General features: G+C 40.7%; 1 protein-coding gene across 1 annotated transcript in view; it reads right to left on the minus strand.

Moving 5' to 3' along the window:
- Positions 1–3,313: 3,313 nt before the first annotated feature.
- The window catches only part of ADAMTSL1 (ADAMTS-like 1), a gene marked incomplete at both ends in the record, with an annotated part of 87,958 nt that continues 72,606 nt past the window's right edge, over positions 3,314–18,665 (minus strand). The window contains 4 exons of the mRNA XM_009707145.1: positions 3,314–4,454; positions 5,765–5,918; positions 7,806–7,985; positions 14,685–14,895. Of these exons, the coding sequence (XP_009705447.1) occupies positions 3,314–4,454; positions 5,765–5,918; positions 7,806–7,985; positions 14,685–14,895 (1,686 nt within the window). The remainder of the gene's footprint in view (positions 4,455–5,764; positions 5,919–7,805; positions 7,986–14,684; positions 14,896–18,665) is intronic.

The following is an 18,665-nucleotide window of genomic DNA, read 5'->3' on the forward strand; positions in this document are numbered from 1 at the left end:
GTTGGCCTCAGCCCATCGATCCAGCCTGAAAGTTGAATTATCAAGTACCAATGGGTTCCCATTGATGGAAATTACAGCATATTTGGAGGGCTTACTAAACAATGCATAAATCCCTCGAAGATTTTTCACTTTTAAAATTGATTCCTAAGGGAGTTAATCTGAATTTTATTTGAAAGAAAACATTTTCCATCATTTACAGAAGTCTCCAGACTTTGGTGTAGATACTAGCAGGCTCTGAAACTTCACTCAGAACCCATGCCGGTGTTAACTTGACACTTTAACCTTTGGAGAGAGTATGGACACTCATGTTAAATATGCACTCAGGCTGAATATGCAGACTCAAGTCAAGGATCTTTTACTGGAACCACACAGATATTTTCAACTAATGCAGCTTTTTGTGTCATGTGTTTTCATTCTATCGAGTAACTGAAAACCAACACTTTTTTGGGGCCTGTGTTGGATCTTTTTGTGACAGTACCTAGATTAAAGCTGAATAAACTAATTTTTGCAAGAGCCATGTAGTAGGGGACATAAATACTTTTATGGATGTGGATGGAACAGCTCATGGAAGGAGACAATGGGAATAGAGCCATTCATTGCTACATCACTGGTCCAGACAACATCCACGGCCACAATGCATGAAAGTGGGTGCCTTTATCTCAGTATTTGGTAATACGCAATACAGGTAGCTATCACCCAACCTAAAACCAACAACCTACGCTCTAAAAATTAAGCACAAACCAGACACAAACAGAATCTCAGCATACTCAGTAGGACATGAGCTGAGGGACTTCAGCACAACTCTCTGACCTTCTTCACCCTGAAAGCGTCTCTGTTTGATATCGGTACAGGAAGGCCCATCTATATTAATTTTCTTATTCCCATTAAGACAGAAGTGGGCTGGAAAAATGGTTTCTTTTCTCCATTCAGTGGTTGGCAAAGTATGAAGAAATCTGCAGAGCTGAAAGACAGCTCAAGCATACTAACCAAACACCACCACATGCAGATGGCTTTGCAGTTTACATCACTGCACTGTGAGACTGCTTAAACTGCGGCTTTCATTTACACAGCTGATTGGCAGCCAGCAAGAGCATTCTGATCCAAAACCAGAATACTGCTGTTAAGAAGCCAGTAAAACATCCACAACCCAATTTTTATATGCAGCATGATTTCTAAGCTTCCATTAACTCCAAAGTTACAGATGCTGAGTACCCCTGAAGCCCAGAGCACTGCTCATTTCCTCCCCACCCACCAACCTGGAGGAACCATAAGTGAAGAGTGCAGAAGGAAGGTCATAAAGTGGAAACTGCCTCAGCCTTTAAAGAAGAGTTGTCAATGAATAACACTACTAACCGGCAAATAAACTGTGCTTCCCTGAGTCTTTCTGATAGAAATTTTGAGCACATATAGTTGCCTGATAATTCAGAAATACAACACAGCATTTAATGATATTTCAACCAAACCAGAAAAAAAAGTTCAAAGACATTGTAAAATAAAATAAAAAAAAAATCCAAACTAAAATGTCAGCAATTGTAACACTGTTTTGTTGTCAGCTAAATTAATCTGCCTGTTGCTATACCATGGCTGATTATATGGTGTGAGATAAAAGTTGTAATTTTCTCATGAGTGTAGTGTCCAGCACTAACTGCATGTGCACTTTGTGTACCCTCCATGGCCTTTCAAGCATACCACAGAAATCACGGTCATTTCAAGCAGAGAAAAAAAAAATTCTCTTAATGTAACACTTCCAACAGGATGTAACCATTGGCAATGAAAATCTATATATGAAACTTTTGGGGGGCCATGAAGATATTTTCACAAGAATATGGCCAAATAAAGGAATTCTATAGGCCTAAGTCTTGATGAAGACTGCATGTGATTTCCACAACAGATACATTCTTGCTCTTAACGTCCTCTCCCCTTGCAAAAGTTACCATTTTTTTGTGTGAAACCTAATATACTTACTAGCCTTCAGACACACAGAGAGAGAGAAGAACCAAGAAATTCAGTACATTAGAGAAAAAAGATTTCAGAGTGATTCAGTTGCTGAAGTGAGAAAGGAGCTACTAAAATAATTGTGTAACTATGCAGAAGGAGCAATTGTACCTAAGTCAAGACTTTACTGGATGATCTACAGGTATCACACTGGAAATTAATTTTTGCCTTGACTCCATCTTTTCTCATCGGCCAAGCTGGCTTTATGACTAAATTCAGATGTCTTAACTGAAGTCAATATCTTGTGCAGAAAGAGCTGCTAGCAGATCCCTGGACTGCTTTCTTGTACCATGTTGGTTAATATAACTGCCTCTTACACTCTCTGCCTATCCTTATACACCACTTTCCCACAGAACAGAATCAAAATATAAAATCTCAAGTATACACATGAGAAAAACTTATGCTATCAGTCCAGTTAAGTGTATAACTAGCATCGAAAATTACGTCTTTTTGTGTGCTCTTGCACACAAACAAGTAACGTGGAGTCATAGGCAGGTAAAGGCTACCTGAAGGAAAACCAACATCATTTCTGTGGTACACTGATAAAAACATTTTGTTACTCAAGTTCTCAGGTTACACCTGTGGCCAGCACACTGGAGTTTGAACGGATGAGGATGCACCAACTCACATCAGAAGTCTAATGTTTAGAGATCAGTGTGTTGAGATGACAGCATAGCTGCAAATAGTCATGAAGTATGGTTCCACAGTTTCCAGTCTCTATCAGAACATACACAGGGAATGGTGATTGTAATGCCCCCTGAAGTTTATCCTGGGGCAGTTTTACATGCAGATGCATGTGTGGAAGGCAGAAGCCTCACTTCCTCCACCTTCTGTTACCACAACCACGTCAGACAGACCCTGCTGGAGCACCGCGAGAAATGCAATTTGTATCTCCAAGAGGATAATAGTAATAGTAATCACCAGTAATCATTTTTTGTATCTCAAAACCAATCTTCATAGCAGAAACCTCCACCTTCAGATTGGAAAATACAGTAAGGCTCCCAGCCCCCAGGCGTGGAGTACTCTGTTGACTACATTAGACACTTATCTACTTTAGTACTTAACAAACTCTTCTTTTTGCTTCCTGAAAGAGAGGTAAAGCTCCTCTTTGCCCCACCAGACTGACTCAGCATCCAGACCTTGCTGAAGAGTTACAGTGCCTCGTTCACCACTTAACATGTGTTAGCCCTTCTTTCTGCTACGAAATCAGACTACAGCAAAATATGGTTTTGTCCATGGCACTGACAGGCAGTAAAACATGGAAACTAAGTAGTCAAAATATCAATTATTTTCTTAAAAGTTAAATAATTTGTTTTACCTATCATTGTATTTCACCTCCTCTCCATTCTTAGCCCAGCTGATGGTGGGCTTTGGATTTCCCACCGCTTCACAATGAAGCAGCACACTCAATGTGCCACTGGCTAGAACCACCGTCTGTCCCAGGTGGGTAACAACCTCTGAAGCAGAAAGTTGTTGTGCTGCTGAAATCTTTCGGAGGATGGCAGGCTTTTGATGAGGTCTGCGCAAGCCATTTGCCAGGTCTACAGAGGTGGGAAGAAATGCTTCAGCAGATGATGTCCTCAGGGAGCTTGTAAATCCAGAAACATGTCTGTGGAGAGGGTACTCCACCGAGGCTGAATCTAGTCTTTGTCTCGATGTTTTAAGGACAGAGTCCTGGTGCTCCAAGTGGCTCTTGAAAACCTCATGAGCCAGCTGCACAACAAGCTGCTCAGTGTAGACATCTTTAAGCTCCTCAGGCTGTTGAGACAAATTCCTTATGATGTCATCCAAGCGTTTCTGCTCGGTGACCATAGTCAATGGCAGGCTATACTCCTGACTCTGGTCCTCTTCTGAGGATGCGTTTCTCTCTGTGGATTCCTGGGCTTCCCAGGACTCCAGATTTTCCCCTGGCCAGCCCCTATGCTGTAGCAGTCTTGAGACAATATTGTCATACCACCTGCTGGGGTCAGCAAGGTGCCCTCGCTTTTCAGCCTTGCTCCCATTGAAGAGAATCCCGTTGATATGTTTGTCCTCTGTTCTCAAGGCTTCATTTAAGCTGGCCTTTCTCATGACCTCTTCCTCCCTAATACCAGTTGGCTGCCCAGCAATGATCTTCTTGTTACTTCCAATTAGTTTAATGACAAAATGCTCCTGGGCTGGCCCTGCTGTGCAGGTGTATGTCCCGGTGTCTGAAGGCTTCAAACGGTGGATTTTCATATATCCATAGGGCGCAATGGTGATGTGAGCTGAGCTGACGAGCCTCTTTTCATCCTTCTCCCAAGTGATCATTGATTTCCGGAACCTCCTCGTGGGGCATCGGAGAATAACCGAGGTTTTGGGCAGCAGGTAGGCATACCCACCCACAATAAAGTGTAGCTTCTTCTGCTTCCTTGTCTGGATGTAAACTTTCTTTACGGTCATAATTAGGGGCCTTTGCTTATGCGCTGGCCTGTTGTGCCCTGAAATATCATTAATACTATTAGTATGTGATACTGTTAAAAAAACCAAGCAGTTTACTTTGGTGCTGTCAACATTTGACCCACTAGTCAGTTATGGGAGAAACTGACCACCAGTTGCTGAATGTTAAGTTGGAGCAGTCAAAATAAGAGGAACAACAAGGCGCACTTTACAAATGAAAAAGTAGTCCTGCCCAAGGTACATGCAGAAACCAAAAGGCCAGGGACAAAAGCTTTACGGGAGGGAGAAAACTTGAGCAGAAATGTAATTCTTGTTGTTAAAGTACTTAAATGAAGATTGTTGCTTAATAAATACATTGAAAAGACAAGTGTTTACCATTCAAACCCTCAAAGGAAACATGATCTTGCAGCTCACAGTGGTAAGGAAGAGTGAAAGTGCTGCTACCTCAGGGAGTAATGTTGAACACAACAAAACTGTATGGACTAGGCTTAAAAATATGGTAAATACTATTAAAGTGCAGTATTTCAGTGTGTCCTTCCAATTTCCAGATCTCTATGACAGAGATCTTTGTATGAAGCACTAAATAAAGCAGCATATGTATATTATTAATAAATACCATGCAACATTTGGTCCCAGCTTTGGTTCTGAATGTCAGATCTTTCTTCCCTGACATACCCAACATTTATCAGTCTGAGAGTTCATAGTCTGCTTTAAGCTGAAACTAAGCTGGCTTTCGAGCTTTCACATATCCACTTGGCTCACTGCAAGCCAAGGAAGGGCATACAGGAAGACTACTGCTCTTGTGAAGGGCAACAACAAATGCATGAAATACCAACATAAAATACATCTAACTTACATTGCATGGTTCATTAGAAATCCCAGGTTATAGAGGGTTCTGAGTAACATAACAAAATAATAATTTTTTAAATGATCTTCAACAAAATCCCGTACCAACCATTTTCTTTTCACCTGTTCAGCAGAGAGTTTTTGTGCAGCTGCTCTCAGGCTGCTGTGCTGTATCTCTGAGCCTCTACATTCCAGTTGTGAAATTTAGATCCAGATTTGGGTCAGAATTTTGAGCCAGTTCTTCCAGAAACTAGTAGCTCTCTTCCAGCACGTTGGCTCAGACCCAGCTCCAATGGTAAAATTTATAGCTGTCATCCACTGACTTGCTTTATTGCTAAACAAAGCATACTTGTTCACAGAAAAACTCAGCAGCAGCTGCCGCTCTGCAAGACTGAAAACCACTAGTGCATTAGAACATTATGGAGCAGATGACAGCATGGATTTCTTAATGATGGACATCCAAGCCCCCTTTCCCCAGACACTCTCAAGCATCTTTTCCACTTACTTGCACAGATGCCTACTGCACAGGGCCTGATCAAGGATGAGAATGGCAAAGGTGGGCACAGTGAGGAATTGATGACAACAAACCCTCCTGTTTTCAGCATCTTTCTGCAAATGGCATTTCGACTCTGGGTGCCCTCTCCACAGCTCACCGAACACTAGGAACAGAATAGGAAACATTAGGAACAACGTGTATTAAAAGCAAAAGGGTGCTCCTTGTCACACACACCCCCTCACCTCCCATATCCACACTGCATACTCATACCCCGGTATGGATCAGTTAGAGCTTCCAAAACATCGCAGTGGAATAATGCAGAGCAGCACCTGGCCATTCAGGTACAAACAGTGCAGGCACAGTAAGGAGATGAAATATCAGGTATTTTCTGTCCTTTGAGCTTCGAATCTTCCCATGCTCCCTTTAGCACTTCTTTCACGCAGATGGTGTCCCTTGTTTTAATGGTACTGTGCTACAGTACAAAGCTTGTCTTTGCAATTTTTTTCTATATGTCTGTGTCTACTGTCTGGAAAAACTCCTGCTCATAGCCAAGAGCAGACCACATTGAGTTGCATTTCACTGATACATCCTGTTCTGCTAAAATCTGGCCTGAACTTAATCTTTGAGCTTTACCGTTACAGAACTATTAGAAATGATAAATGGATGAGTGTTTCAGATATCATTGAGTTACCTCAGCCTGGTAGTTAGCACACATGGCTTAGATAAGAGCATAAACCCTCTAATACCAGACTGTGGTGCTCAATACACAGGTGGGCGTTGTTTGATGGCATTCAGCATGCCTACTTTATTTCATATTTATCTATACAGCATCACAGAAAGTGAGAATACAGGCAGTACAATTGCCCTGGGACCCAGGCAGCAGTGTGTATATGTGCTGGAAAGTGGGTTGAGTGCTGTAAAGCTGGTAGCACAAAGATACACGTGCGCTTCTGTTACATGTAGGTATACACATGTGGTAATGGGAATTGGAAATTAAGTGAGGGGGAGAAAACTCACTAAGGGTAAGAAAAACAAAAACATGGCAGCCTTCAAATGGGGAGGAGAGAGAGAAGTCAACAGAAACCATGTAGCACCTTCTTGTGAAGGAGGACAGATTGGGAACAGAATTGCCATCTTCACTGCCAGAATGGCTATGTGTCTCCTGGCAGCAGACTTCATGAGAATATCCTCTTTGAGCAAAATGTCAAGACAGATCAATATATGAAGGGTGCAGGTGGGACAGTTCCATGAGATGATCAATGTTTCTTTCACAATTAAGACCATTTCCACCTCCTTCCATGAAAGAGAACTGGGAGAGCAGTGGTAGAGATTGCAAGATGGGGAATGATTTTCATACTGGCATTAAAAGATCAAATTATATTTTCAGTTGTACTGTCATAAATATAAAGGGAATTTTTCTTAAACTATATGGAGCCAGAAAGGGAGCCTGGGGAAGTGCAAGAGACTTCAGTAGAGTGAGTTTGTTTTGCCATGTCTACATTGAAGGAAGGAAGTAGCTAGCTAACATTGCAAAAGCAGTGTCCTAGAACGAAAAATGCTTGGTGTCTGTAATAATGTGCCTATAGCAGACTGCAGAAATCCCTCCCTCCTGTTCTCTGCATCATAGGGAAAGGTTGAAAAGCCCCCAAGAAGAAAAGACTATTGACCTCAGAACAGCCAGGCTTTGTGAAGAAAAAGCATTTAGATTGAGGGAGTAAAGATTGCTCTTCATTGATGCCTTGGATGAACGTAAGTATAGGCATGGACAGAGGCAGGGATTTATTGTTTTGAGCATTGCTTGTGTTTACGTTGTAAGGGAGGTCTTAATGGTTTGGCTGAATGGCTAAACCACATCTGTGGAGGCAATCTTCAAAGAGGAACATTGAGCTAGTGATCACATCCCCTACCTGGATGATAAGGACAGATTACAGGACAAAATTGGGCATAACATGCTTTATGTAGTCTGAGCTCATTTGGCTCCTCTGTCCCAAGTGACTGAGGAACTTCATCGCCAATAACAGCACAATAATTATGCATACAAGTAGCATACCTGTGTCCAGTTGGAGAGAAGCCACTCATTGGGACAATTCTCATTTTTGCAGGCTTGTTGGCTAACTGGCCTTGGCGTGGAGCAGAAGGTTTCTGGAAGCTCTAAGAGGCTTCCGTCTGCCAGGCGCTGCTTACAAACTGTATCTCGCTTCTGGACACCACTGCCACAAGTCTGTGAACACTGTGGGAGATAAGAGTCAGCCATCTTACATCACACTTGCACTATGGCAATTTACAGCAAAAATTACTTGTGAATTTGGGTAGAAATCCACACTCAGTTTTGGCCAAATAGAAAATAAAAAAAAAAAATTTCAGGCACATCAAGGCAGACTTCTTTTAAAAATGTCAAAAATATTTGGGAAAGTGGAAGCAGCTTATTTTGCCAATATTTAGAAAAACTGCTTCACTATTTCTGAAATGTTCTGGTTTCAGGAGTTTGTGCAAAAACATGGAAACAATGGGTTGGAATTGCAGTATGGAGGTGGAAAAGTTGTCCTTTCCTGTAAACCACCAACTGGAAAATGAGACACTTGCACATGATGTGGAGGATCTACATCCTAATGTCTGTGCCTGAGCTCTGACTTGTTACTGGCAGTGCCAGAGAGAGTGGAAAAGTCTTCTCCAGCAGTAGATGATCCAAGATCTTAATTTCTAGGATTTGATTATACATATTAGGTAACAGTAGCTATGAACTAAATACTTAGCTTGAACGAAATATTCAAATTTAGCTTGTTAAAAAAAGGTTTATATTAGCAAGAAAAACAAAAACAAATTGAGAGTGTGATAAATAAAAATTTACCCAGTTTATCACTTTGTTTTTTCTTCCTTTTGTAATTTTCTCATTTCTCATTTCTGATCTGCATGAAGTCTATCTGCAGCTCAAAACTTAACTATTCAGCCCGGAATCCCTGTCCTTGAAGACTTCTTGCATTATGGCATTTCTCTGATTTTTAATTCATGTGAAAGCTGCAATCTGCTGTTAGTCACAGTAATTTGCTTATCAGGTTAATATAATAAACCGTTAAACATCCATGCAGCCCTTTTGTATTTATGGCTGTCATGACAGCAGTGTATACTCTTTCCAAAAAGTAAGGAGGAAGGTTTATTTGAATCAAAGTAAAGTAGGATGATTAATATCCAGAGAACCTACCTCCCTTCTCTCTGTAATGTAAATATCCCTCTCTGTATCCATTTTCTACCCAAGGAGGGCAGGAAATTTTGAACAAGCAAATTTAATAGCATTCCTGAGTCTTTTTTGTAAACTTGGTTGCTCAGCCCTTTTTCCTGGGGATCTTTTCCCTCAGGCTGGTAACAGACTCCTAGTTCTTCTGCTCAGTTCAGACAGCTCAACTCCTTTTCTTGCTTCTTCTTCCACTACACAGAGCTGGCACTACACTGACATGACTAGGAGTTGCTTATAGCTTGAGACATGGGCATTATGCCTGAGAAGCAGAAAACCATATGAAGAACTATTAAAACTTACACTCAAGCAGTTAAAAAGGAACTGTTTTAGAAAATCTTGCAGTCATGAAAGGCCCTTATTTCTTAGATAGAGAGAGCTGCATAAACTGTAATGCTAGCCTGATTATTTAGGATATACATTTTCCTTGACAGACAGACAGGAAGTGCGGAAAGACATATTTATATTCAGTTTAGTTTGTTCTCTAATGAGTAAAAATAGCTTTTGTCCTACTTATTTAGAATGCTACAAAGCTCAAAGGCTTCAAAAAAATTAAACATGTAAACCAATACTTTAGTTTTCAACAAAAGAAAATATTTATCAACCTTTCATTCAAGGACAATTCATTCCTGAGGAGAGAGTAAATTTAAAAAAAAAGATTAAAAATATTTCAAGATTGCCTAAGGACTGTTATCATATACCAGAGCCAAAATGGGTTAGGCATTGTATGAATACATCAAAAGCATGTTCCTTCTATCAATCAATAAAATCCCAGAAATTCTCCCTGCCCTTCCATTACTACCAGATAAAAGAGTAGGACAAAACAGATCTTTTCTTGCTTCTTGCCCTTCAGTCGCTTACATGGCTTTGTTCCGTGAAGAATAACTTGCTACTCAACACCATACTCTATTGCTAAGCATCAGAGAGAGCCAAACGCAGTAATGAGATTCCTCCTTGTCCACGGGAATGCTTTTGTAGGACAGTCCTGGATTACTGCATTGGAGCTGTGCCTGTACCTGTATTTCACCTCTGGAGCCTTCACCACCCGGGGGGTCTTTGCTGATTTTTCCCTAGTGGAAGCTTCTAGCCTTTGCATTCTTCCAAGAAAGGGGGTAATTGATGACAGCAACATCTGCTTGTATTATAAAGGCAATATGAAAAAACAGTGTTTAGAGGATCCTCATTCGGACATATCCCATCTGAATAACATGCTATATCTCTCTGCTCTTCAGAAAGATCTCATAGCACCATTACAACAGAGAAAGGTGCTTTTATGACAGAGTGGTTTCATCTCACCCACGCCAGTAGGTGAAGCATGGCTGTTAGAGCTATGTCTCCTCATACTCCTGCTCCTCACAGGTTCTGAGCAGAGCCAAGCCCAATATCCTCTGACATTCCTTTACAGGGGATGTGGGACTTTGTCAGAGTACCAACTTCCAGAGTGGCATATTCCACATTGCTACTTGATTACGCCTAGTTCAACAATTAGCTTAGGGAAACATGAGGCAAGGCTGACATCAAAGAAGACAATCTATACTTCCAATTCTCCCAGCCAGTCATTCCTGGTTTTCTGCTGCCTTTTCGCATATGCTGGTGTAAGCATTTGTTTGGCTGCATAGTGAACCATGAGTGGAAAACTAATCTAAGCTAAAGCTAATTATATTTCTGTCTAGCTTTAACCAGGACCACAAACTTGTGGAAAAAAGGCAGTTATCAATGAAAAATAAAGGGCTAGGCAATAGTTGCTCAGCATCATAACTGTTACCAGTTTGGGGTAGTAGCTGAATGTTTGAAAGGCTGTCATTTTACAGTCAGTCCTGCTCACAGGGACAGTTGAAGAAGGGGTGCTCCTACCCCTCTGCTCTTCCAGGTGGTTTAATTTTGCACTGCCCTCTGCTCAAGCTGGTCGGACTCAGCAATACAAGTTTTGGCCTTACTCTCAAAAATTAATTCTCTGCTATCACTCTACAGTAAGATAAGGCATCTGCAAAGGGAGTAAACATTTTTCTCTCAGCAGGTCTTTCAGTTACTCTCCGAGGCCTGACACTTGAAGATTTAGAAAGCACTTTTTACAACGTGGAGAAAAAATGTCTAGTAAAATATCTGCAAATGTTACCATGCTGACTTTTGTCAAACCATTGTTCTAATTATCTTTGGAGCACGGATAGCACCGAGCAGCTAAAAAAGAATGCTGGGACTAAGATTATGGTGCTTATTGAGTAATAAAATGAAGGAGGCTGAAGATTTACTAATGCATGTCTCCCATTTGAGTTCTGCAGAGTAGATATTTATAGGGCCTTGTAAAAATGAAAGCTTATATCCACTTTCCTCCAGAAGCACACTACTGAAAACAAGATAAACATCCTAATGGATTTAGCTAAGAAACAGAACTATTTAAAAATAAATAGTCTTCAATCTGTAAAGAGAGATTTAAAAAATTGCTTGGAATATTACAACACTGATAATTATCATGTGTTTATCTGCCAGGAACACTGGGGCTTCTAAAGGCATGTAATTCAGAAAACACTTCCTTAAGAAGCATAAAAGGCCTTAGAAAAGAAAACATTGCTCATTGCAGTTTAAATCTTTTGTTTGTTTGTTGCCTGAAACTGTCGTGAGAAAGCACTCTTGAAAGCACAATGAACTGCACAGATGAGACCAAAGAAATGGCTTTATACCAGGCTGTGTGGAGAACAGATGTTACCCTCTAAATGTGGGTGAAGCCAAGAAGGCCAACAGCATCCTGGCCTGTATCAGAAATAGTGTGGCCAGCAGGACTAGGGAAGTGATCATCCCTTTGTACTCTGCGCTGGTGAGGCCGCACCTTGAATACTGTGTCCAGTTTTGGGCCCCTCACTAGAAGAAGGACATTGAGCTGCTGGAGCGAGTCCAGAGAAGAGCGACAAAGCTGGTGAAGGGCCTGGAGAAAAAGTCTTACGAGGAGCAGCTGAGGGAGCTGGGGTTGTTTAGTCTGGAGAAGAGGAGGCTGAGGGGAGACCTGATCGCCCTCTACAACTACCTGAAAGGAGGTTGTAGTGAGGTGGGGGTTGGTCTCTTCTCCCCGGTACCTAATGATAGGACAAGAGGAAACGGTCTCAAGTTGTGCCAGGGGAGGTTCAGGCTGGATATTAGGAAGAACTTCTTCACTGTTAGCGTCGTTAAGCATTGGAATGGGTTCCCCAGGGAGGTGGTGGAGTCACTATCCCTGGAGGTGTTCAAAAAACGTTTAGATGTGGTGCTTCAAGATGTGGTTTATTGGGTTTAGCGGGCATGGTGGCATCAGGTATACGGTTGGACTTGATGATCTTTGAGGTCTCTTCCAACCATAATGATTCTGTGATTCTATGATTCTAAGCCTTAAACAACCTTCCTTAGGGCAAGGAAGGCACCTTCCCCCAGGGCCCTCTATCTCCCCATATGTGGGGAACCCTCTCAGGGATTTGGGGAAACTGGGGGTGGTGTAGGTCCCTTAACGCAAGAAAAAAAAATCCTCCTGCAGACGACTTCTGCTGGATTGCTCCATGACAGCTCTGCTACATGGCTGGAGCTCACCTCCAGGAGAAGTCTCAGGCACTTAAATCCTGTTCAAACAGTCTTTACCCTCACACACCCCAGAAGGCAACAGCTGTAACTATCCCTAAGTGCAACGCACTGGCATGATGGTGCAGGTTTTCACCTGGAGGTCATCCATGGGGAACTTGTGTGAGACTGAACTTGCGAGGCCTGGCTTTCCTACAGGGTGGAAATAACTTTACAGAGGTTGGTGGTGCAAAGAAGAAAGACAGATGTCTTTAAAAAATGAGAAAATGGAAATTAATTTTGATGGATTTGGCTTTCTTTTCTTGCACTCTACTCATCCAAACAGAGGCAGAAGACAGTAGGCAGAGATGTACATTTTTTGCACTGTTTTCTCCTGGTGAAAGGTAAGAACAGGGAGTATTCAGTGCCCATGTAGTCAGGAGCTACGTACACAGCTGGCCAGCCTGAAAAGCCTGTGGAAGAAAGCGCAGAGGAACTACAACGTGACCTTCATTAAGCTGCAGCAATGAATTGCAGCACAGGCTCTCTCTCTTCACCCACCCCAGGGAAGGCAGCAAGTAACACAAAAGATGTGAATTGAGCAGTTTGATTTAATTCCTGATCACATGCTGATTAAAGCCTTTATACTTAATTGAGCTCCCTCCTCGCTAAGATCTGCTACACCTTTCAAAAAAACGGCATATTTGAGAGTCCCTGAGCAGATACAACAATGGCTGAAACATTACTTTATCCAGGCAGAAATATGCGTGTTTACACTGTTGAGGAAGATGTTCAAATCTTGAAAAAAACTTGTTTGGAAATTGCTCTACTGGAAACTATTTTGGTACCATTCCAGGGTGGCCTATAGCTAACGGTCATTGTTAGCAGAAAGTCAATTTTTCAGCTTGCTGTAATGTATATCTCTTCTGGTTGTTCAAATAAACTTACAGAAAATTGCTTTCTGTAAGGACTCTGGCCAATTACAGGATTTTAACAAACATAGGCACTCCTAGCATATCCTAAGTTTGAAATGCCTGACTTTATTACATTATGTACTATTAGAGTAATATTTGCTATTTACAAATAGACCATTTATGTATGAGTATAGCCTAGAAATATTCAAAAGTACAACTAAACAAATATGTGTATGCAAGTATAGATAGACAAATTAAAGCATAAAACATCTCTAAATTGTTTAAAAAAAGGGACTAATGCTGTAGGCTAGTTATCCATCTTTGATGGAATATCAGGCTGGCATAAATTTTTGTTGCTGGAATGGCTGCCCAAACCCAGAGCTCTCCCATGAAGTATAGCTTCACAGACTTATCTACTTCATTAGGTAAGCACATCAACATTTCCCTGGCTGTTAAGTAAAGAGCACATTTTACAGATGGAGACTGGGTAGGCATATGTAAGCATCATGCCAAGTGCTCATAGTTTTCTCATAGGGTGGAATGAATCTTTGCACCCAGTAGAAGTGAAGATTTAAACAGGCCTTTTGCTTGCCCTCCACCACACAGCAAATTTTTCCTTTACTGTTGACAATAGGGCAGGATCCTTCCTTCCTGTGCAGTATTATATCCAACAGAAGCATCTTTAAGTCATCTTGAATTGCACAAGTGTTTTCATTTGCAATCAGATGGCAGCAAATAAACTTGTTTCAGGTTGCTTTCCAAAGACACAAAGCCTTGTCCAGATCCATTGTGTAGACAGCAATTTTTAGCCTTAGTGTGATACGGCATCCGTCTCCCAAAGGGAAGTGCCTAACACCCATTTGTGACTGTGAAGGATCAGGAGTGCTTCTTGTTCTAAACTAAATTATTATTTGAGAACATACAGAACACCCAACACACTTTAGATATTCTCTCCTCCTTGATCCTTTGTATTCTTAGAAACCTTGGCATTGCTAACCCAAATCCACTCACTGCAGCTGACCACCAGATATTTTTATCTGGAATCTGTAGCCAGCTGTTAAGAGTTTCCAGTAACTTTGCATTAGAAGTAACTATAGTCATTATTTACCTCTGGAAATGTTGATGCATTTTTTTTAAACAGCGAAAAGGCACACTTTTTCAGACTTTTAATGGCTCATCGGAATGATTCATGAATGTTCTTGATGGGCTAGAGCATATAATGACTATTTTTAACAGTCATAAAATGAGAATATACATACATTCTTACCTCTTGCCATTCTGTAGGATACCAGGAGGGAGGGCAGTCAAAGCGATTGCAGGCTTGCACAAGGGATGGTTTAGGTTTATAGCACAATTCATCTGCCAAAATCACGGTCTCGTTAGTCTCTCTTGATAGCAGATGAGAACAGAAGACATCTCGTGTCTGCAGTCCAACCCCACATGTAAGACTGCAGGTACTCCATTTCCCAGTCTCCCATCTGTGAAGGGGTCAGGAGAGAAAACCTTCAGCACAGAATAAAGTCACCTTAATTTTTCTCTTTTAATAATGACAGATGGAGTGAAGAAGCAGCAAATGAAAGAGAATTCTCCCTCTCTGATTACCATCGCCTTTCTTGTAGCTGCAGAATAGGCTAAGAAGAATATTTACTGTTCCTCTGCATTTTCAGTTCCTGTCAAAAGCTCTCAGACATCAAGTCTTTGGGAGTCCTGCAATACCATAGGAACAGTTTTACGTCATAAATCAAAAGTTTTTGGTGTGCAGGAGCCTGGCCAATGTATTTTGAGACTGAATAGATTTAATTAGCTGGGTTTTTTTTCTGTCAACAAAAAAAATGAAGATATTAACAAAGTCCATCAAAGGAATGTGTCAGTGAATTGTTGAGCAGGAATTTCTTCAGGAAGAGCCAGTTGTGGTGTTCCTGACTGACTTTTGCTTATGAGGTAAGGAGTGCTAAGGCCTTGAGAGATGCAATGGGAGAGCAGGAAGAACCTCTTCAGCTCCTGGGTGAACACCTAGTATTAAGCCAGCCCTTCTCAGCACTAGCTGTGTAAATGCTGCACCAACAGGATTGTTGACTGAATTTCAGTCTTCATCACATTAAACCCAGATTTTTTCTGTTTAAGCTGTACTGAATACAACCCCTAATTCTGTCAGCCGTACACAGAAAATTGCTTAAAATACTAGATCTTCCATTCACGGTATGTTAGAAGGCACTTCAGAGAAATGCAGAAATGTGTACACAAAAAAGTCCTATATTCTGAATGAGAATATAAGAAAATACTCTTCCCATCAACTTTATGCAAAACACCACACTGACCTGGACATACTCCCACATCCAAAATGAAAGCATGAGAGCCAGATACCGCCATTTTTTCTAATCCTAAGAATACCTTCCTTTCCTGCATGACGTTATTGAAACTGGTTGCTGGGGGAGTAAGTTAAACATTCAGGACAAAGAAGGCTCAGAGAACCTGCCCTTGAAGAACGCAAAGCCAGGCAGAAACTAAAAAGACCAATTATGGAGAAAGACACCCTCAGGCTCCAAGCAGGATGGAGGCAGACAATGAAGGGAAGTTATGAAACATGTCAACAGCATGAAGCAGAATTTGTGGAAGATGCAGAGGAAAAACACTCTGACAGTCTGAGATCAGCAGTCAATGGAAACTGCTCAGCACATTTAAAATGCATCATGTTGATAAACATATTATGGAAATAATCATTCAAGGTTGTGTCTACAGTCACAGAACAATTCTAACTTCTTTATTTATTTTATAAAGTTATTTTGAGTATCTGTTCCCTCCCTCTCAGTAAGACCCATAACAAATTGAAACAGCTAGTAGGTAAGAAATATTTTTTCCTTCCTAGATGACAATGCTGATGGATCAAAATGCCACATTGCCCCTCTTCTGTGCTTCATCTGCTGGTGATATTCTCTGATTTTATAATGGGATAGGATATATCCTAAGCATCACTATAAACACTAATGACACTGTGGTTTGCTTTTAGATGACAGCCTTGGTTCTGTTAGTAGCAACGACAAAAATCTCTTTAACCCTTTCTAACAATGAACACATTTTGCATATTGAGTTAGAAGTTGCAATGGCCACTGTCCAAGTTGCAATACACTGAAGGCCTCTAAAGCCTGACACATGTACCAGGAGCTATTTAGCAGTGGAATAGGAGTGACATCTGGCAGCCAGTTAAGCTAAACTGGAGTATGTTCTCCATATGAATGTTATTGGGCAAGAGGTCTTCCCAGATTTTCCCACAAAATTGTCACTCAGAATTAATATGGATATCAGCTATCCTTCAGTATTGGCACAATCTAAAATAAGATATTTGAGTAGGTGCTGAAAAGAAGGCATTTTCTTATTTCAGAATCTATTTTGATACATGGTTAGTTGCCAGAGTTTCTTTTATTAAAGTGATGGTAATAGCTGTTGCCTCCAGCAACCCATTGTTTGTTATTGGTATAAGTCCACAATGTTTCTGTTGGCAGTTCACATCTCAGTGGCTAACAGGCCACATAAACTCTTTGGGCATCTTGGCTTCTGCAGAAAAGGCTGTCTATTTCTTCTTCCAGAAAGAAATGTTGTGCTTCAGTAAAGAGAAAGGATTTGTTTTTCCAGTGTGTGAAATTTCTGTTGCAGGTTGCTTCTGTTGCCTTACACATAACATCAGTTTGTTCACAATTCTTTCCAGCTGCTTTAAACAGGCGATTCTGTACAGGTGCTCAGGAAATAGGAGGTCAAATTCTCACTTACCCTTGTACTTTCACAGTTCCCAGTGGCTTTTACGGGCTTTCATAGATACAAAGTAAAGAATGTAGAGTAGAGCAAGGACCTGCAAAGTGGAGTGGGGATGTGCAAGTAACCAAAACCATAAACGAAATATACGATTGGCAGAATTTCAAAGTCCTAAAAAACACAGAGATCAATGATAATCTTATAGAATAGAATCACAGGGCTGTAGAATTATTTTGTAACAGCTAAAGGTACTTGCAACACTTTGAACTAATATTGTCCTACTAAATTTACAATTTAGTTCTAAACTGCTTGTGCTGTTGAAGATAAAAATCCTTTTTTAAAAAATACTGCTCTTCCATAGTAACACCGTTTTACCCATACTGTGGAGAGTTATGTGATGTTAACTGAAATAATTCCAGTCTTATTTCATACAGTTCTTATCTGTGCATTCCTCTGTCTCTTTTCTCTTTTGGGTGTTTTGCTCATACTGAACTGACTCTTCCAATGCAGATGGCATACAAAAAAGAATAATGCCATCATGTCCTGCATGCATCTGACAATACCAGAACTAAAATTCAAGTAGGAAATATACTTAAAAAGGTGAATATGGTAGTTACTGGACCAAGCTAATGGGACCCTGTGCAAGTGGAACTGGCACCTTTGTGAGCTGACCATGGTTGTTGTTGAGGTGCAGACTTGAGGTGCAGCTGAAAGTCATCATTTTGGTACTTTCTGTATTGCTTCCCAGAGCCCGGTGAAGAGATTGTATGTTTTTTGTCCAAAATATTCTTTTTATTCCTCCTTCCTTCTCCTACACTAGTGCCCAAAGCTATACTAATATGTAGCACAGAGAAACAATGTCTTTTTAGCCTGTTTTACAGTAGGACATTGGCACATCTGTGCCCCTAAACCCCCCTGACTTGTCCTAACTGTAGGTCTATCAGTTCATCAGTTGTCTGTCTCCACCCTCTAAATACCTAAGTAGTGATTATGTGTTGAAGCACAAACTAGACTTTTAAAATATTTCAACTACTGTACTTCACAAAAAAACCAGAATTTGAAAGATTTTCATCCTCTGAAGAGGCTGACATACATAAAATAGGTTGAATATTTGAACTGAGTGAAGGAAAACTATATTAATACAAAACCACTGAGACATTTAGAGATGGCTAACAGAGAGGAATGTAACAGGAAAAAGGCTATTCATAGGGCTGGATGTGTTGAAATGGATATGTGTATGTTAGTGATACATGTATTAGAATACACATATATGCATGTTTTTCAAATGAACATAAATGAAAACAAGTTTGTACTGGAAACATATAGGGAACAGAGGATGGTCCCAAAATACAGCTTATTTCAAGTATCACCACAAATTCAACTAATTCAAAATACAAAATTGATCACATAAACTTTTCACTTTCCAAATGAACAATCTCTTTCTTCCAGCAGACTGTTGTGATGCCTTAGTTATTTTTTTTTAGAGATGGTGAAGTCTATG

Source organism: Cariama cristata, unplaced genomic scaffold (genome assembly GCF_000690535.1).
Source record: "Cariama cristata isolate BGI_N322 unplaced genomic scaffold, ASM69053v1 scaffold20989, whole genome shotgun sequence".
NCBI classification, from domain to species: Eukaryota; Metazoa; Chordata; class Aves; order Cariamiformes; family Cariamidae; genus Cariama; species Cariama cristata.